The sequence below is a fragment of the Cordyceps militaris genome, assembly GCF_000225605.1.
Source record: "Cordyceps militaris CM01 unplaced genomic scaffold CCM_S00005, whole genome shotgun sequence".
Classification (NCBI taxonomy): domain Eukaryota; kingdom Fungi; phylum Ascomycota; class Sordariomycetes; order Hypocreales; family Cordycipitaceae; genus Cordyceps; species Cordyceps militaris.
The window spans coordinates 1,172,793-1,193,010 of NW_006271973.1; the positions used below are offsets into that span (position 1 = coordinate 1,172,793).

Consider the following 20,218-nt stretch of genomic DNA (forward strand, 5'->3'; position numbering starts at 1 on the left):
TCAACCCCGGTATTCTGGTTTCCGCGCCATATTCACCGGCGGCGGCGGCGCTTCCTCCTCGTCATCCGTCGGATACGGCAGCGCGTGGCCGTTGCTCGCATGACTGCTCGTCACCCGATGCCCAGGCAGGGGCGTCTTGGGCGGGAGCGGCGGCGGCTCGATGCGCGTCGACGGGGGCGCCGACCGCGGCGTGGGCGGCAGCGGGCACGCGTGCTCGTCGGGGCTCATTATCGCAATCTTGTCCGCGCCCGCAGAGTGTCTGTACTGCGACGGCGAGGGCGCCGTGGCGAGCAGCCGGTCCGGGTCATTGTTGCTCGGCGTGCCGCTGCCGCTGCGGTTGCTGCTGCGTGATGGCGGCGGCGGCGGCGATGCGGTTGGCGGGTATCTCGCCGCGCCGCCGGGGCGCGCGTCGTACGAGTTCCGCGGGGACGGCGCGCCACCCCGCGTCGGGGGGGTGTTGCCAACGGTCAGGCTGTCGGGCCGGCCCGAGTCAAACGAGGCCCGCGAGAGGGCGCTCCGGGGCGACGGCGGGAACGCGCTGGGCATGTCACCGGGAAGCTCTACGGCAAAGGACACGTCAAAGCTGGTCGAGGATGGCTGCTGCTTGACGACTTCCGGGATCGAGTTGGCCTGTCGCTCAAGGCGCTGCCGCGCGCGGTGCACTTTGGCCAGGCGTGACGAGATGCCCAGAATCATACGCTGCTCCTCGTCGCGCGCCATGTAGCGGCGCGTGCCGGTGCTGATATCCCCCAGCCGATGCCACTCATTCATGCCAAACTCGCCGACGCCAATCTCAACATTCATGCGAAAGTAGTTTTCCGGGTTGACGTTGCGCCGGGCAAGGTGCTCGCGGAGCATAAACTCGTGAATCTTTTCACAACCTTCGATCTTGGCGATGAGCCGGCGCCGCGCCTCGGCGAAATCGCCCAGGAAGCCCTCGTACCAAACCTGCTGATTGCTGCCATCGCTGCTGCGCGGGCGCTTGCCAGTGCCGACACTGACAAAGACGCCCACGTCGCGCCCAGGCCACTCGTTGACAACGGCCTCGTCGAGCGCCTCGGGGGCCGGGTTGAAGGTGCCGACGCCGTCGTCGTGGAAGCTCGACTGGCCAATCTGGATGGGCTTGAAAGCGAGGCCAACGGCGCACGTGGCGCGGCCGGCTTGCCAGATTTTGCAGTCAAAATCGGGAGGCGGTTCGTGGCGCGAGTCGTAGGATCGGAGAATGACGGGCGCGGCGCGGCGTGGAGAGTCTTTGTACATGGCTGTGACGGCACTGAGTGCATGTTAGCGCAAAGATTGGAAGTCGCAGAGTTGGAACTATTCACGTTTTTGTGCGGTTCTCTCGCGAGTCGTATAATCGGGCGTCGCCATTGCCCATTCTGGAGCTGATAAATGGCCGCGCCGCTTGCGCCGTTGGGCTGCGCGCGCTGAAGCTGACCGTGCTGGCATTGCTGAGATGTCGCTGCGGGCCAGACGAGGTAGAGAGTCGGGGGGAGTAGAGGTTGATGATGGGTTCGTCCGATTCGCCGTCATTTCCTTCTTGTTCGTTGACGGTGTGCTCGCGGACGGCCTGGCGAATGGCCTCCTCGAGCTTGCTGGCCTTGAAGAGGGTTGACCGGTACGGGATGCCGGCAATGGTCTTGTCGGTCTGGAAGACCATGCGGGTCATGCGGACGTAGAGCTCTTTGCACGTCTCGAGGTCAAGCCGCAGACGGCCGAGCATGATGGCGATTAGACCGCCGGTGCCGGTGCCGAAAATGAGGTCAAAGTGGTCGCAGGGCTTGGGGATCTCGTGGCGGCGCGGGGCGCGGCCGTGGGCCTCGACATAGGTGCGGTGCATGAGTTCCTGGACAATGATGAGCATGGAATAGCCACGGACACCACCACCGTCTGTCATATGTTAGCGAAGCTCTGCATCTTCGTGAGTTCCCGGGCATACCGAGAGACAGAATCCGCAGAGGCGGACCCTTGGTGGTGTCCTTGCGTCGGACGCCGTAAGCGTCCATGGCCGTGGTGGCGTGGCGCAGAGGCAAGTCGGTGCGCTGCTGAATGTCTCACGGGGACCGTTTCTGTTGGACTTGAAGCGGGAGAAGCGGATGAGACGTTGAGCAGGGTGTAGAGCCAGAAGAAAAAAACCCCGGGATGCGGTCTGCAAATGAACTTGGTCGGTAGCGGCGGGTGAAGTGGGCAGATGCCGAGGCGGACAAGAAATTGTGCGGTGGGTTTCGTTTCTGCAACGATCCGCGCTGTTCGCAGGTTGCGATCGGGGCCGTGCGGGCAGCTGTTGAAGACGGCCCGTACTACGGGCAGAAAGAAGCGGATAGTGGGCAACTCGAATCAGGGTCCAGTGACGCGGGCGGATGGTAGAATCGGATAACAAACCCGCGTAGCGGGACAGGAGCTGTTTGGATGAAGCTGACGAGTTTTGGACATGGCAGCCTCGCCTCGTGGCTGTGACAATGTTGAGCAGTGACGAGCAGCCACACAAGACCAATCAAACTGCCAGTGCTTGTGGGGGCTGGTGCCAAGATGCCCTGTTCGGTCATTTGGTCGATAATGGATGACGATTTGTATGATGATTTGTTCAGAGATACTTTGACCCACTCAAGTGTACCTTGTAGCCGCTAGACACACTAGAAACCGGCAAACAGCGCACTAGATGCCCCGCAAAACCAGGCCCAAGGCGCTATCCGTCCGCCGAAACTTTTCATTTCAATACTGCTACTGAGTACCTACCTAGGGCGCTAGGTACGTGGCATCGGAGAATGCGCGCCGACCGAAAGCGTACTGGTAAGACTGGGATTCTAGAATAATTCCTAGTTGGCCGATGTTACTGTAGATTTCCCAATTTTCCTTGGCCTTCTTCCCTGTCTCTTCCTGGTCCTGTGACTCTTGCGCAGTCGAGCCCAGTCACGAAACCCAATCACGGCCTTTTGCTTGATACTCAGCCACCACCGCCACTCCTACACACCTCTGTTACACCAGTCGTCCCCTACCGGTGCTCGGTACTTGAACTGTCTCATTTGGTGGCGCCCCGTTGCCAAACCTATTTTGACATGTGAATCCTGGTTCTCAAACAAAAAGGGAAAAAATCCCTGCTTTTTGAAATCCGACATTGAATTGTTGTCTCGCCACTTGAGAAGTAGAGACTTTTTGGACAGGTCGAGTCACCAGGGGCCCCTCATCACCATGTCACGTCGCAGTGTATGGCTGTGCAGCTCGTCAGCCTGCCCCATGACGTAGGGACAACGAGTCTGGTGCTCTTGCCGTCCTATAATCTGCTGCACATATATCACCGCAGACAAGGATTCCAGATGTTATATTCGTATTATCGCTCTTTTTTTCATTTATGTTTTTAAGAACGAAAATGGTCATCATATCTAGTTCGATGCAGGTTTATTTTTAAAACAAAAATATGCCACCATCTTACTCGCCGCCTGCATCGGATGCCACGGCCTTGCAGCTGCAACGCCCGCGTTTGCTGCTGGGCAGCTTTTCCGTCTCATCCTACAGCCCAACACACCGACACTGCGCCCCGGCAACTATCCTGGCAACGGCGGCGGCGTCGGCGGCGCGGCCTTAATCCATCCGGGAAAGGAAAAAAAAAACTTCACTTTGATCTTGGGCTTCAATAGTGTGGGCTTGGCCTCGCCGCCAAGAATACACAGAAGACGAGCAGGTTGCGGGACAAGGACATGCAGCAGCAATCGAACGCCAGCCCCGCGGCTACGAGGAACCACCACAACCACCACCCCCCTCCCTCTCTTCGCCTTCCTGCTTCCTGCCCCTCGCTCTGCCATCACCGAGCAAGCGGGAACAACGGCAGCTCGTATCAGCATCCTGCAGCCTCCGCCGCTCTTTTCATTTACGAGAGCGCGTGCGTTGTTGTGCCTGGCCTCAGCCTTCTCGACCGGTTCGCTTCATCCTTGCCTCGTCTGCCGGCAAAGTGGGCTTTTTTGGCTTTTTGGCTCCCGGACATATCCGCTGCCTTGCCCGGTCCGGCTGAGCTGATTTTGGCGCGAATCGCCCGACTCGTCTTGTTGGGGGTCGAGATCAAGATTCAAGATGGCGCACCATGTACACTAACTAGCTGCCGGCATTTGCGCCTTGTCTCCCCCTACATTCCCACGATTCTCCTTTTTTTTTTCTGCCTTGGGCTATTGTCCTGCTGTAAAGCCTCTCTCTAACCATGCCAGGACAACTGTCACAATTAAAGTTTACGCAGCCTGGTTGTCTTTGTCACAGCGGAAATGCGTCAGCCTTTCCCAAAATAGAACTACTAAAAAAGGGCAGGGTCAACGTAAATACTCTCTAATACAAATTACTAGTTTATTAATACGTAATTTGTCGAGCTTTTTACTTGTTACTGCAAAAAAATGCAAGCCGGCAGGGTTGTGGAACCAAGCGAGGTCGAGTGGCAATGGCATGACTGGACGACAGACATCTAAGCGACCCCAGGCGGCGGCCTCTTTGACCACCAAAGCCATGACCGTTTGCTCCATTGCCAGCTGAACACAACGGGTATCAAATCGCCACCGGAAGAAAAACACACATGTAGCTGTGCTTTCAATTCGCCAGACAGGACGGCAGCAGTGGCAACGGATGACGCGCCGCCGTCTTCGGCGTTGCGGATCATTGCATGTCTCGCAAAATTCATCGCCGCCGGTGTGGCGGTGAACACTCTGACTGGGCACCGCCGGAACGAATTAGTACGATGCAGTCGATGCCTTGTAGGGGGGAATGCAAGGGCGGCACATTTACATATGCCCAAAAAAGGGTTGATCAGCTTTGGGGGGTGCATCGATCGGTCGACGACTGTTCGTGGCCGGAACCATGGACAGCGGTGGTACGATTGTTGGCTCGTCTAATTGTTGCCTGGCGTTGCATCACCAATGTCCAGTGTACGGAGTACTGTCTTTGCGTTTTGACGTCGCTTGTAGCATTCAATCTAGGTGGAACGTTGCTTAATTTCCATGATTGACAAGTACCAGCGGACTTTGCGTAGATGGCTTATTCCCGATATAGTAAACAATCTCTTTAGTGCAGTGACATGTCTCTGTCGTAGTGTTAGTGAGGTGTCTGTATTGTTATTATGCTTACTAGCAGACGTCGACAGTAATATAGACGACAAATCAGGCTGTTGTTTCTTGTTCTATATCTGCGCAACCTCGCGTGCGTTCAATAACTCGAGATGTTGTCTCGAGAAGTTCGTTTTAGACCATCCCAGTCATGTGTTTATCGTGAGAGTCATGTGCTCTCGGCATAACTATCAAAGGATTACGCGAAGAGATTAAACAGCTCAAGTACAGGTGGCGTTGATCTATGCAGGATCATGTAGACTAGAGAATATCAAGCTCGTTTCAAATAGACGATATGAATAGAAGCATGCTGCATACTGGACCTTGAAACATGATCATCGTGCTCGCCTGACCTTGAGTGGTCGCCATCAAGTCCAAAGAGTTTCAAAACAGGAGCCCTGGTGGAATCGATGCAGCTATGGATAAACAACACTGCCAAGGTTGAGGACACGTAATAAGAGCGCCATGTGCTCAACTTTGCGTGTTCTATCAGCCACAGCTTCGCCAGCCTCGGGACACCGACAGCATTATTAAGCATGTACAGGACTAGTGCCCCGGCATATCATCTGTGCAGCAGTTGCCCTAAGCTTTGCCACAGCTCTTGGATATCCTTGAATCTTATATTGGTGATGCTTTTTTAATGCTGTGTAATTGGAAAGCGATTGGTCGTGAGTAGAGGGCGCACAAGACCAATACCATGCCCTTGCGCCAAGATTGCCTTGGCTATTGGTGGTACAGACTCTTCATAGGCTGGTGTGGTAGTTTCGCTAGCAGCCTGGCACCTAGCAGGACCCTTGTTCAAGCTCCCGGTTAGAGACGCAGTAGTAGCCTGTCGTGTGCTGCAGCCTTCAGCAGGTCAGGGCCAAAAGGAAAAAACTGTACGAGTGTGCTGCTGCAGGTACGGGCTTGAGAGGCTGATTGGTGTGGATTGTGGGTTTTTGGTGATCTCGTCTCTGGTACGACGGGATTCGCGACAAGGCCTGTCACGAGCGTCAAAGGGGCAAGCAAAATTGAAGGGGAATACAGACGCTAAATACTGGCGGAGCGGGGATCGGGGCTAAGAATTGCCACTTGAGGCCTTGGGGATAGTGATTCGTTGCAGGGAAACGCGTCCACTGGTGGTGGCCTCATGGTGGCGAGTAATGCAACGGGTGCTGGTTGGCGTTTGGGAAAATGCAGTGGTGGGCTGGAAAAGGAGGAGGCAAATGAAGGCGCGAAAAGAGGAGTGACAGTTTGATGAAAAGGGGAAAAGAAAAGAAAAGAACAGAAAAGAAAAGAACAGAAAAGAAAAGAAAGCATCGGTCATCAAAGAGAGTAAATGACAAAGAACAAGCGCGTTACAAGTCACAACGACAACTCGGTTGCGGGATGAGGGAGGAGCTGGAACATTAGTTAATACGAGGCAGAAGCGCTGGTTGGTCCGAACCACATGATTGGAAGTGTTGACGGCAAGGCTTGTTGTTGGAGGCGGAAAAGTCGGGGGTCAGTGTCAGGCTGAAGGCCAGCCCAGCGCCACCAGGGCGGCTCCAAGGTATCCGTACAAGGAAGGCTAGAGCGAATACAGCGAGGCCGCGTGCCAATGTAATTTGGGCTGATGCTGGGGGGATAAGTCCACGAGGCTGACAAGGCTTTGATGATGAGGTGGAAGAGGAGGAGGAGGACATGACCCGCCCGTGCTAGTCAGCGACAAGTTGTCGGCCGGTTTTCTGTAGACCAAGAGCCTGTGGCCGGACTGATCAGAGTCAGACGGGATGACTATAGAAAAAGAAGGAGACGCATATATGGTACGAGGCACATGCCAGAGGCAGATGGGTCTTGCAGCTCGTGTCGTGCTATCGGGCGCGTCGGGGTTTGTGTTTTTTAGGGGAACAAGGGAAGATGGGCAGTGCTAAAGATGAGACGCCAGGTGCCTCAGCGCCGGACCAGTAAGCCGTCGCCTGGGGTCAAAGACAGACACGAGACGCACACTTGATTCGTTTATCAATTATCCTGGGATTTTATTTTTATTTTTCTTTTCTTTTCTTTTGATTTTATTTTTTATTTTTATTTTTCTTGGCTTGGAAATAAAAGATGTTCCCTGCAGGGTTGGCTGCCCGGTGCTTGTTCCCCACTCGTCAAGACTCAGATAACTACCTAACTTAGTACACAATAATACTGATTCGTACAGCACAAGGTGAAATCATCAGTGATGTGGGCAGGCGATACGCTGCGTCGGGAGTTGCAAGCGGAATATGGCGTTGGAGGCAGCCCAAGCGAAGGGCGTGTTGGAATGGAGACGAAGCCAATGGGACGGGAAAAGAAGAGAACTTCGTAGGTAGTACACTAGCGCGACCAACTCAGCTGGCATGGTGCGGCGCACGGCACAGCGGGGGCAGGCGGCGGTTGGTGGTGATGATTCGTGAATGGAGGCAAGGAGAATGGCCTTGGAAAGAGTATTTCAGATGTGCAGGGGTGGGCAAAAATGTTCAGCCTGGTTCAACCAACCACTGCAGACTCACTAATTCGTAACGAAGCATGGACGAGGTAGTTATCCTTTGTTCGTCATAGCCAAGTCTAGTTGGGTATAGGGCCACGGCCAAGTGAGCTGAGCTCACGGTATACGCGCCCCTCTTTGGCTCTTTTTTTTTTTCTTCTCTCAGCGGGGAGACCCAGCAATATGAGATTTCATCAGCAAGTGCACCACGGTAAACTATCCGTACTCCGTGCGGAACACTATTTATTACATACCCGTTTAAAAAATGGGGGTAGGTACCGAGCTGGGGTTTTATTCTGTACCAGGGCCAGCTGGGCTGGACTGGGGCGTGTCAGGTATCAACAGCTGGTCTTTTTTTTTTCTTCCCACCCTGATTTCTCTCACAAGTCTTTCTTGTCATTCCTTGGTGATGGGCGATGGAGCCATGGGAAACACGGCACACACTACCATGCGCGGTTGCATGTCGACAGCCTTGTGCTTTGTGGCACATGCTGCCGGCACATGTTGGCCACCCATCCAATCCCTCCAGCCGTGTGTGCCTGCGGCTTTGTTCGCCTCGCATGCAGAATGCCACGCGGTGCCGACTTGGTGCACCCAAAATAACTAAATCTGCGACTTGTCTCCGTACTTGCGCCGTGTATTCTTGTTACTGGTGCGGTGCCCGTCAGGCCCGTCAGGTACCTACATGCCTTGGGGATATTGACCAGCTTGCAAATCACCTGGCCACGCCCCCCCTCCCCGACCCCGCTGGTATTCTAGCCCTGTTTTATTCGTACCAGGCCTTCATCATCAGGGACTTGGGGCCTGTTGGTACTGGCAGCACCTGCCTGGCTTGGCTCTACTATTGCATGTTATTAGGTATCGGCTTGTTGCTGCTAACGGTACTGGAACTACTGGCACAGCCCGCCACGGCTAATGACAGCCTTGGCCTGAAGGTAGGTACCTTAAGGTAGGTAGGTAGGTATGTAGCTACCCCATGATGGAATTTTCTTCTTCTTCTTCTTCTTCTGACACAGTGCACAGTGCCTCGTCTACCTAGTCCGGTAGTCGTTGCCTGATTTGCTAATTTGTACATTCATCCATCTTCTTGGCCACATCTTCCTTTCTTTCCCTCTTCTTTTTTTCTTTTCCGTCTTCTTCTATTTTACCCCATCTTTTTTCCTCCTCGTCTCTCTTGTCCCCCGTCCGTGCTGAGTCCTAACCGCCTGATACCTCCCTCCTCTAGGCATACACCCGCGGCTGCCCTGCCGCCACACACAATTCACACTCCCCCAGTGCGTTGCAGCCTTACCACCACACCACAAGCGACGCGCACAATCGCTCCATGCTTGCGTATTGGTACCAAGCCCAGTATTATTACACACCTCAACTGCAACCACACACCACAAACCACACACACCACTCTGCCTGGCCCTCTGTTGCTTTATTATTTGCGCCTCGTCCCTGCCCTCGTCCTCGTCTCCGTTTGCTTGGTTGTATCTTGTACCTTGCGACGGCCGCTTCTTCCCACGCCCATAACCCGGTCCTCTTGCTTGACTATTCTTTCAACTTCTTGCTTTGACTCTTCTTGTCCCTTGTTCGCTTCTTTTCCTTTCTCTTCGCCCTTTGCGTCCGTCCCGTTCTCTTTCGTCGTCCTTCGACGTCCATCGTCAACCCGCCCTTCTCTTTTTTTCTGCAATGATCTCTGCCGTCAGTCCTGCGGCCTCGTACCTCACCTAATCCCGCCGACAACACACACCACCAAAAATATATTCTTGCAGCCAACCGCTTTCCGCAACCGCCTTCGCAACCGCACCTCAGCTCGGCTCCCCGGCCTTCCGGCGCCTGCTCTCAGGCCCGAGGTCTCTTATTGACTCTTGTCAGCTCGCCATCCACCTCCCAACCCGTCTGCCCGCCCATCACGGCTGTCCTCACACCACATGGAGCCTGCCGGCAAGAGGCGCAAGCTGGCCCCAAAGCTCAATGCCTCTGCATCTTCACCTCCGGTCCCTCACTCTGCGCCCTACAATCACAAACCAGTACGTCGTGCACCTGCGCACGCCCTCCGCCTCACTAAACCGTGTACCCTTCCTTCTTTGCTCTGCGCTGCGCCCTCGTCATTTCGCGCCCCAACCCCGGCTGACTTGCTCTAGCCTCGACCCTCTCACATAGTCCCAGATGCGCCTCACCACAGCCAGCGCCACGAATTCGAGGCCTTCGCCCGCCATTTGCACGATGCCGCCATGCTCATCAACCGCCAGTCAGCCCACTCCACCACCTCTTATACGAATGTCTCGGTACTTTTGTTGGGTTGGCAAGATGATGCCGCCGCCGTAGAAAACATCCGCGCGCTGCAACAAGTCTTGGTCTCCGATTACCGCCATCACACGCAAACATGGCAGATCCCCACCGTCGCAAACCCCAGCATTAAACTGAGCATGCAGATAGCCTCGTTCCTCGAGCACGCCCGACCAGATCAGCTACTCATCATTTATTATTCTGGCCACGGCTACGTTGGTTCCGACGGCCAACTCTACTGGGCCTGGTACGTCACCTTGACAGCGAGACGCAGTTGTACCTTTCATTAAACCTCACAGCTCTGACCATGCCACAGCTCTCCCCAGGACCATTCCGCAAGGCTGAAATGGGACGGAGTTCGCTGCCTCATCGAAGAAGCTCAGTCCGATCTCCTCCTCTTGCTGGACACTTGCGCCCTCCCCGATCCCAGCCCTTCCGGTCACGGTCTTAAGCAGGTCATTGCCGCCTGCTCCCCAGAAACCTCCCGAAATCCTTCGCCCGCGTCTCGTGCCTACTTCTCTCCATGTTTAACCGCAGCTCTACGTCAGCTAAGTCGCGCCACGTCCTTCTCCGCCCAGCAGCTTTGCCAGGAGATAAGGGCTGCCTCCCAAGCAAACTCCAACTCTTCGCCTCGATTCCCGCCGCCTGCATTCGAACCTCTGTTCTTCAGCATGACGCCTGACCAAGGCAAGAGTATACAGCTTGCACCGTTGTCAGAATCCCCATCCAATGCCGCCGCGCCAGAAACGACCCGGCCCCGAGATGGTCTGAGCCCAAGTCCAGGCCCGAAACTAACTTTCAACGAAGCTCGCATTCTAGTTTGCACGACCTTTGTCGGTGATGCGAGCCCAGATATGTCCGCGTTTCACAGCTGGCTACGGAATACACCACCGTTGGCTGCCCAAATAACGGTCGAGGGCATGTTTTTGGGTCCTCCGACAGTCCTGCTTATCTCAATGCCCACAGCTCTTTGGGCTAGTGTTCAGCATGACAAGATCTGGTACTATCTGGGCACCATCACCTCGCGCAACATGGTTTCTCTCTACGACAAGATGGTAGGCGCGCCTAACATCAACGCAATCACTGAGAGCACGGCAACAACGGCTGCCTCCGAGTCCACTCCGACAAGCGCACATACTCGTTCGACACTGGGTGCTCCGTGGCCTCAGTCCGGATATGCTGCCAACGACGAGCAGCCAGATGGGCAAACGAGCCCAACTGCTAGAATTTACCAATCCCTGGCCGCCGGCGGACTGGGCATCAAGCCACCAAAGACTCACGCCCCAGAGTCTGCGGAAATGCAGGAAGCTGCCGAGCAGCTCAAGGCCCTCAGTCATGTCCGCCACCGAAGCGGCGACGCTGCCAACACTTCTCCCCAGCGCGCCGCCTTGCCCGTTGCTATGCCAACCCTCCACCCTGGTTTCCGAAACCTGACTCGTTCAGAGTCGATGCCTGTGCTGGATAGTGGCACGGGATCCGCGGGGGCTAGGATGAGACGCATGCTTGGAAAGCCCGACATTCGATGTGCGCACTGCAGTCATGCCCCGTTCAAGGATGCGTCTTCTTTGAGAAAGCATGTTGCCGCCGCGCACACACGCCCCTTTCCTTGCGCATTCTACTTTGCAGGATGTACTAGCACCTTTGGATCTAAGAATGAGTGGAAACGCCATATTGCCTCGCAGCACCTTTGCTTACAGTATTATCGCTGCTCCATCTGCTTACAAACTACGGTAGACGGAAAGGGCAACGAATTTAATCGCAAGGATCTATTCACGCAACACCTACGACGCATGCACGCACCTTTCGAGGTTAAGAGAGCCCTCGCCAAAGGTGATAACGGTCAACAAGCACCGTCAGAATGGGAGAGCTACGTCCGGGAAATGCAGCAGACCTGCCTCATACAGCGAAAGCATCCGCCGCAGCGATCAAGCTGCCCGAAACCCGGCTGTGTGAACACCTTCGAAGGTCCGACTGCCTGGGACGAATGGACAGAGCACGTCGGTCGGCACATGGAAAAGGGCGAAGGCGACAATCTCGGAGTAGACGACTTGCTCCTGCGGTATGCCCTTGACGAAGGCATCATTGAGCGTGTCGGCGATAACGCATACAAGCTTTGTCAGGTTCTCGGCAGCGGCGGCACACCTAGCCAGCCGGTGAGCCAGGCCATGTCGGAAACACACGAGTCTCAAGCCCTGTCCACGCAAAGCTCGGCACCGCCACCACCAGACGAGTCACAGCCGTGGGGTGCCCGTTCTCTTCCGCCGCTTCCTGCACATCCGCTGCATCCACCACACGATCGAAACCCGAATCCGAACCAGCCAGAGTGATTTCGGTCTTGTCGCCACCGCGAATTGCCGAAGTCGCGTTTTGGCGATTTGTCGTATTTACAAAAATCTCTTTTAAACGCCAAAAATGTTTTCCTCTTTCCCCACATTGCATATCTCATTCACTGTACGCTTATCATGGGCTGGAACTTTTTGTCGAATCGTATTTATCGCTGTCATAGCGCATTTACACCGGAGTCGTTGGGAAAGATTTTGTTGGGTTTTTTTGGGGATTGGATATCCTCTTTCTTTTCATTTTCGTCTTCATCTTCGTCGTCTTCTTCCTCTTCTTCGTCTTTTTCTTTTTCTTCTTCTTCTTCTTCTTCTTTCTACACATATACTGGAGCAACCTGGCGTTGCCGTATCGATTATTAGTCTACTCATTTACCTACAATCATGTCCATACGGACTTGAGTGCCTACACGCACCACCCTCATCACAAACTAGACGCATTACCTGCACATTTGGTACTTGACACTCATTCCCATGCAAAGACGTCTATGTATTTGTTATTTCAAATGTTGATCGTACTCGCCACGTTGAGCGAAATGTCCACATTGACCGACCGGCTCCTCCTACCGTCTTCGGACGCACCTGCTACTGCTGCGTGCTTCGTCTTGCATCCTTCACCCAACACCGTCACTTTAGTAATGCGCGGGAGTGCGTCCACAGCAAACGTGCCGCTAATACTCAGCACGCCCTTTTCATACTTGAACTGGACGTCGGTCACACCGCCCGGCTTCTGCGTCACCGACACGCCGTCGTCGACATACAGCTCGCCAGCCGCGGTACCGTTCTCGTCCAGCGGCACGAGCAGCTCAAAATCTTGCTTGCGTAGCTCCGTCGTGGTATTGGCCGACTTGACGCGCAGCGGGATGACAACGCCGCCGCGGATGAGCAGCGGAATAGTAGTCACGTCGACATCGGCAAATGTGTGCGTGCGGCCGCCGCGGATCACCTGGTGCGTGTACCAGTCGTAGTATTTATCCTCGGGGAGGTACACGTCGACGCTGGTGGCGCCCTCTTCCGTGACGGGCGCGACCATGATGGCCGGACCGTAGAAGTACTGCAGCTCGAGCGCCCACGCGGCCTGATCCGCGGGGTAGTGGTAAAAGACGGGCGCGATGCTCGGCGTGCCGTCCTCGCTGGCGCGCTGCATGGCGGTGTAAAAGTAGTCCATCAGCCTGTACCGGATATCAATCGCCTTCTTGGCCGCCGCCGTCACGCTCTCCCAGCGGTAAAACTCCTGTCCCGGCGTGCCGTACTCGTTGTGGTTGCGGTAGAAGCTGTAAAACGCGCCCAGGCTGGCCCAGCGCGCGCACAGCTCCTCGGTCGCGGTGCCCGCGAAGCCGCACACGTCGGAGCCCACCATGTTGAACTGGAAGAGCGCGGTAAAGGCGAGCATGCCGCGGATGGACTCGCGGTACTTTTGCCACGTCGAGACGTTGTCGCCCAGCCAGTGGCCGACTGTGCGGCCGGCGCCGGCAAAGGTGCTCCGGGTGATGATGAGCGGCCGCAGGCCCGGGCGGCGCGCGAGCATGGCGGCGTGCGAGGCCGTGGACATGAGGGCGCCGTACATGTTGTGCGTGTCGTACATGCTGAGCCCGTTTTGGTGCCGCACGTCGGTGTTGACGGTGTGGTTGGAGAGCCCGCCGCGGTCCGCGTTCCAGTCGTCCCGGTACGCGGCCTTGTTGTGGATGGCGTACTTGGGGAACAGCAGGTCCCGGCCGGGCAGGCCTTTTTGGTCACCGCCGGCGGCGCGCGCGGGGAGGATCAGGCGGTCGGTGTTGACAAACGGCGCGACGTTGCGGTTGCTTGTCTGGACGAGGATGGTGCCGGCGGCGTCGCGCTTGCTGGTGCAGCCGCCGGTCTGGAACTCGCACGGCCAGCCGGGCAGCGAGCGCGGCGTGGCGCGCACGGGCGGCGCGGGCGGCGGATAGCCCTCGGCGGCCGCGTACGGGTCGTCGCAGGGAAAGTTGCAGGGAAAGTTGCTGGGCTCGTTCATGTCGATCCAGAGGGCGTCAATGTCCACGCCGTCGTCCTTGTCAAAGAAGAGCCTGAACTCGTTTGTCCAGTAGCTGTCGGCCGTCTCGGCGAACCAGTCCGGGAAGACGGCGACGCCGGGCCACACGACGCCGACCCAGGCGGAGCCGTTGGCGCGGAGCAGAAACGCGTTTTGCTCGAGGCCGCGGCGCAGTGGCGGGTAGTCCTGGTAGGCGACGGCGGGGTCGACCATGACGACGTAGTGCTGGTCGCGGCCGTGCAGGTGGGTGACGAGGGCGCGCATGGTGGCGAGGGGGTACCGCTCCGGGTCGAGGGAGAAGACGCGGCGGCGGTCCATGTAGTCAATGTCGGTCCACATGGTCTCGAGCGGGATGCCGGCGGCGCTGTAGTTGTGCACGACCTCGGCGACCTCGAACGCGTCCTGGTAGCCGTAGCGGCAGTTGTGGTAGCCCAGGCCCCAGTACGGCGGCATGGCGGGCGTGCCGGCCAGGGCGCCGTACTGCCTCGCCACGTCGACGGGCTGCGGGCCGGCAAAGAAGTACAAGTCGAGCACGCCGCCGAGCGTGTTGTACTCGAGGTACTGCTGCCCGGTGGCGGGGTTCTGGTCCACGACAATGTCCATGCCGTTGGAGTTGAGCAGCAGCACGCCGTGGGCGCCGCCGGCCGCGCGCTGCTCCAGGTAGAACGGGTGCGCGCCGTACAGGTTGGCGCCGTTGGGGATGCCGAAGCTGTCCTGGTTCCAGAGCGTGCGGACGTACGCCGTCGTGTTGAGCCGGAACGGGTCCGAGTGCTCGCCGAGGCCGTACAGGTACGGGTCGGCGGGCAGGGCGGTGCGCAGGCGCAGGTACTGCGTCTCAAAGACGAGCGCCGCCGCGGCCGTGTCGAACAGCACCTCGCCGGTGTCGCGCCGCGCGACGGCAAAGGAAAAGGGCGCGGTCGTGTGGGTGAAGCGCAGCTGGCTGGCCGAGGCGCGCGAGGTGGACGAGGACCGCGCAAAGACGGACGAGGGCACCTGGTACACTTGGTTGGCGGCATCCTGGATCTTGACGTGCAGGCGGTTGTCTGGGGGGGGGGGGGGAGTTAGCAATGGCTTGGCTGCAGAGGGGAGTCTGGGGGCTTTTACCGGTCTCGTAGGTGACTTGGAGGACGAGGTCCTGGATATCGTCGCCGTAGACGTTGCAGGCGGTGCCGGCGAGGGACAGGGACGCCGTCAGCCCCGAGTCGGTGATCTGCACGTTGGAGGCTGTATACCCCGGGCACTTGTCGAGGATGCCGGTGTCTGCGCGGGCCATGACGCCGGCCGCAGAGGCCAGCCCCGGTAGGATCAAGGTTCCCCAGAGTCTCATTGTCAAGAAGTTGGCTTGGGGTGAGGAGGAGGAGGAGGGACAAGAAGCGGAGGGGGGAATGTCTTATAGGTATCCCGTTTAACACACCGGCGAGCGAGAAAACAGGGAACCCGGTCCGGTAATTAATAGTCCCCCCTCCCCCCTCCCCCTGTTGAGAGACAGAAGCTGGGACCTGGTCAATCAAGGCACGAACCTGCAGCGACGAACCCATGGAGCAAACGCCCCCGCGAAAGAGCGGAGACGGCCGTCATGCAGCTCAGTTGGTGAGTGGGGGCGGGCCATCTCGTCGATGAAAAATTAATAGAGGCTTGCATGGATCGAAGGCCGGACAAGTAGTAGTGAAGGCTAGTCTTTTGTACGTAGACGAGACGTGCTAAAAAAAATTGGCATTGCTCATCGTGTGTTGCATGACGTTGTAGCCAAGAAATGCCCTTTTTTATTTTTTGGCTGTGATCTAAAGCTTCGGCGTGGAAAAGCCGCATCGAATGGGGGCGTTGTACGAGGCGTTTTGGTTTACTGGTAGGCAGTTACCCCAGACTCCCCTTGATGTATGCCGACCTGCATATATGTTTTTATTCCTTCTCCATTTGACCAGTCCGTGACAGCGGGACACCTCGCCAGATCCTCTACCAGTTTCGCAACCCTTGTTACTACCAACTCTCCTTCCGGCCGGTCACCAATCCTGAAGACACAGATGACGGGATGTGCTTTGTAGGGTTTGTAGAGGATAAGTGGGGTCCATTTTTTTATTTTACTTGAATACTTTAAAAACTCAGAATCCCTTCGTTATTTAGGATTACATCGGCCGTCAATATTATCGTCGGAATGGGAGAGCTACGTCCGGGAAATTCTTTTTATTTTTTTTATTTTTTTGCGTTTTATAACTTCGCTCTTTACACTACTGCAGACACCTTGTCTCCGTCGGGCGTGTAAGAGGGCGGCGGCGCCGACGGCCGAGCAGACCCAACAGGGCTTCCCGCATTTGCCTCCCGCATAAGATATTCCCAAACATGCAATTCCGCATGTCCTGCGAATCCACCGAGAGCCAGCAAGACATGGCACAGGTTGCTCGAGCTCCCTACTGTCGCAGCGCAGATGCCAACACAAATGCCGGCGACCATGAGCACAAGGCAGCTACACAACATGGAATGGAAATTCAGTTCCCTGGTCCGCGAAGCCTGAGTCGTTGCGCGGTCCTGGATGATCCGAAGAGCAAGTGCCGAGACGTGGCCGAGAGCGACCACAATGATGAGAGCAAGACTCTCCAAGGACACGCCTATAAAGAGAAACCACACGAATGAATTAGAATGCTGATCACGGTAGAGCAGAAGAGGAAAAACTTACCATTCTTGGTATTGGGGGAGGGAGGGAGCATCGTCTGGTTTTGCATCTTGCCTTGGGCGACGGAGGGTAAACGGAGCGTAGCAAGAAGAGATTTGCAGTGCTTAAAGGCGGCCAAGAATGGAATGATGAAGAGAGCAAGGGGCGCGGGCGTGGGGTCTGCCAGAAACCGCAACAAAAATTTGTGCGTTCAGCCACCACTGCCTGGGCTGAGACTAAGCATCATGACCGACCAACAAGTAGGTTCGATAAAGTTGACCACATTCTAGCGCCACATCCATTTCTTCCTGGGGGGGTACAACAGGAGGCCCTCCGAGGAGAGTTTATGCGGGTGAAGAGAAAGAACCGGCCTGCACGAATAAAAAAAGGACTTAAAGGAAGGAACAAAATTATTAGAATAGAGAAGATGGGAGTATTTATGAGAATGGTACAAACAAGCAAAATGATGGTATAATAGAGTTCTGACGGGTGGTTTACTAGGTACACTGTTACTCCGCTAAGGTATAAACCGCAGCCTTTTCTTCCATCCTACAGCCAGGTTTATACGTCGTCGTCGCCTGTGCGTCTCGGTCGTAATTCGGCGTAACCTAGCACTATTTTCACAAAAAAAAAAACCCCCCATTAGCAACCGTCCATACTCCAACATTCTATCTAGGGTAATTGGGGCTTGGGGCTTGGGGCCTGGGGCTGTTGTGCGGAGAAAGGCTTTCGTCAATCTGCGAGATGGTGGAGACGGGCCGCTTGGTGGCGCTGGTGCCCCCACATTGCTGGCTCGTCGGCCCGACACGCTTAATGTTTAGGGTAATGGCTGTTTAAACAACGCACAATTGGCGGCTTGCAGAATGAAACACACACCAACATTCTTCATCATGTCAATAAAATTCGGTACACAATACAAAGTAAAAAACTAAATCGAGGACGCGCCCCTTCTCCAGGATAAACACGTAATGCCCAATACCCACGTATACACAACCATGCAAGCCTCTCATGTCATACCATGCTCATCCGTCTTCTCAAGCAATTTCAGTCGTCTTCTCAACATTCTCGACATTCTCCCCCTGAGCCTTCTCGGCGCCCTGGGCGGCAATGCTGGCGCGTTGCTGCCAACTCTCAGTCGGGCGCCACGACGTCGACTTGGGCGCAAACTTGACATCTGTGTAAAGCTGGTCCACTTCCTCCAGGGTCAGATTCTTTGTCTCGTAAATGAACATGTAGACAAATGCAATGCAAAGGAAACAAGCTCCAAACCAGATGAAGAAGATCTTCGACTGCAAATTGGCATTTCCCACGCCATAGTTGACCAGATACGGCGTCGAAAAGGCAATCGCCCAGTTGAGCAGCCAGTTGCTCGCCGTCGTGATACTGATTGACTTTGCACGCGTCTGCAGAGGAAAGATTTCTCCTGTCACCACCCATGCCAGGGGGCCCCACGTAGATGCAAAAAAGAAAATGTAGATGCACACAAAGGCTACAGCTGCCTTTTGCCCGGCATCATTGGTTGAGAAAATAGACCCATCCGAGTTCTGGCCTGTCGAAAACGTGCCGCACATGCCAACAATAAATTGCGAAATGCACATGCCAATCGCACCAAACAGAAGCAGAGGACGACGACCCCACTTATCTGTAGCATACAGACCAGGCACTGTCGAAATAACATTGATGGCCGATGTAATCATCTGAATAACGAAGGGATTCTTAATCCCTGAGTTTTCAAAGTATTTTGTACCATAGTAGAAGATAAAGTTGATACCGGTCAGCTGTTGCAACCCCTGCAAAGCACATCCCGTCAACTGTCTCTTCAGGACTGGTGACCGGAAGCAATCAAGATACGAAGTCCCAGCCCCAAGACGCATTTCGTAGTCGTGGTTGGCCTTGATTTCGTGCAGTTCTTCAGCAATAGCGGGATGGTCCGCGGGAAGACGTCGGATTCTGCCGAGAGCCTTGGCAGCTTTTTCGAGCTTGTTGGCACGGATCAGATAACGCGGTGTTTCGGGGAGAAGAATCATTCCGACGAGCAGGATCAGCGACCACGCAAATTGAACGGCGATTGGGATTCGGTAGCTTCCGCTGTCGTTGCGCTGGGCTGTCGCATTGTCCACGACGGCCGCAAGCAACAGACCAATCGTGATGGCGAGCTGGTACGCACCAACAATGGCACCACGTATCCATTTCGGGGCTGTCTCGGACTGATACAGGGGGACTACAATAAAAGATTAGCAACTCGATGAGATGGACCGCGGTGTGGGCAACAACGTACTAAGCGCAGAGATCAAGCCAACTCCAAAACCAGCGAAGAAACGACCAGCGAGAAACATGGGAATAGCCGTGGCAGCAGTTTGGAGAACGACACCCAAATTGAAGACCCAAGTAGAAATTATGAGACCAGGACGACGTCCGAGATAATCGGCGAGGAACGGCGAGGCGAGCGCGCCGAAAAAGGTACCAGCAGACAGGATGGAGACAATGGCAGACTCTTCAGAGGTAGTAATGTTGGGCCCCTTGCTATCAGAAAAGCCTGTGCTAAATTGCGTTTTCCAGTATGGCATAACAATAATACCACTAATAGTGCCCGTATCGTAGCTGCATCTAATGTTAGCTCATGTCAGGTGAATAGGGTGCACATCATCGTTACCCAAAAAGAACACCACCAAAGGCGACAAAGAAGCCCATAGCAATTGCCGGCCATGCTTTGCCGGCCTCATTCTCCGGCTTGGAGAGGGAGGCCCTGCGCAAGAAGCCCATGATTGCGGTCGAGGAGGAGAGGGGTATAACTGATACTTGTAGGAGCCGGCGCGTATAGGTTGTAGGACGACGGATGCTATCAACGAAACGAGGTTTTCATAGGTAGATAGGAAAGTTAGAAATTCCGCGAGAGAGGATATATGCATGTTGACGGACGCGTGAGATGGGGCGAGCTTATTATTTATGTATACTGGTATACCAGGAGACTGAACCACGGGCAGGGAAGGCTCAACTGGGGAACTGGGGCGAGGCTAGGTGATCGTCATGTCGCTAGCTCTGTACGGAAAGAAAGCTCGGGCCCATCAAAGACAACTCGTCGAAGCTGCGATCATTTTTAGTTTGGAGCGGTTGCCGCGAGAGGTAGACTAATAATATTTGCCGTCATCATGGCCTCCACCACACCATCTCGGGCTGGGCGAGTCAATGCAAGCGGCGCTGGGGAACTGGTGGCTATTCTTTAGTTTCGGCCAAGTCTTTGCAGTCGACAAAGTACTCTGACTTGCAAGTATTGGTCTGACGCGTCGTACATGTGCTTCTGTGGCGCCTGCTGTCTAAGATGACGCTCGACGGTGGTGAGCTCCAAGGTTCCGGAGCTTGCTTTTTTCTCTACAGGTAGTAACGGTAGAGGGTTGA

General features: G+C 55.5%; 5 protein-coding genes across 5 annotated transcripts; 1 reads left to right on the forward strand and 4 right to left on the reverse strand.

The window, feature by feature from the left end:
* CCM_06737 (Acyl transferase/acyl hydrolase/lysophospholipase) lies at positions 1–2,006 on the reverse strand (the record flags this gene model as incomplete). The annotated part of the gene is made up of 3 exons (XM_006671877.1): positions 1–1,273; positions 1,326–1,890; positions 1,940–2,006. 3 exons carry the CDS (start codon positions 2,004–2,006, stop codon positions 1–3), a joined length of 1,905 nt encoding a protein of 634 aa, XP_006671940.1.
* Positions 2,007–4,217: 2,211 nt separating this feature from the next.
* On the reverse strand, positions 4,218–7,594 carry CCM_06738 (uncharacterized protein; the record flags this gene model as incomplete). The annotated part of the gene is made up of 9 exons (XM_006671878.1): positions 4,218–4,279; positions 4,361–4,508; positions 4,553–4,686; positions 4,762–4,815; positions 5,397–5,510; positions 5,775–5,917; positions 6,505–6,697; positions 7,284–7,500; positions 7,577–7,594. The coding sequence occupies 9 exons, from the start codon at positions 7,592–7,594 to the stop codon at positions 4,218–4,220; spliced, it is 1,083 nt and encodes a 360-aa protein (XP_006671941.1).
* A 1,876-nt stretch (positions 7,595–9,470) lies between these two features.
* Positions 9,471–12,155, forward strand: CCM_06739 (C2H2 finger domain protein, putative; the record flags this gene model as incomplete). The annotated part of the gene is made up of 3 exons (XM_006671879.1): positions 9,471–9,569; positions 9,684–10,075; positions 10,145–12,155. 3 exons carry the CDS (start codon positions 9,471–9,473, stop codon positions 12,153–12,155), a joined length of 2,502 nt encoding a protein of 833 aa, XP_006671942.1.
* Positions 12,156–12,666: 511 nt separating this feature from the next.
* On the reverse strand, positions 12,667–15,502 carry CCM_06740 (alpha-glucosidase; the record flags this gene model as incomplete). Its single annotated transcript, XM_006671880.1, has 2 exons — positions 12,667–15,218; positions 15,280–15,502. 2 exons carry the CDS (start codon positions 15,500–15,502, stop codon positions 12,667–12,669), a joined length of 2,775 nt encoding a protein of 924 aa, XP_006671943.1.
* Positions 15,503–17,856: 2,354 nt separating this feature from the next.
* Positions 17,857–19,585, reverse strand: CCM_06741 (high-affinity glucose transporter; the record flags this gene model as incomplete). Its single annotated transcript, XM_006671881.1, has 3 exons — positions 17,857–19,043; positions 19,101–19,429; positions 19,476–19,585. 3 exons carry the CDS (start codon positions 19,583–19,585, stop codon positions 17,857–17,859), a joined length of 1,626 nt encoding a protein of 541 aa, XP_006671944.1.
* Between the last annotated feature and the right edge of the window lie 633 nt (positions 19,586–20,218).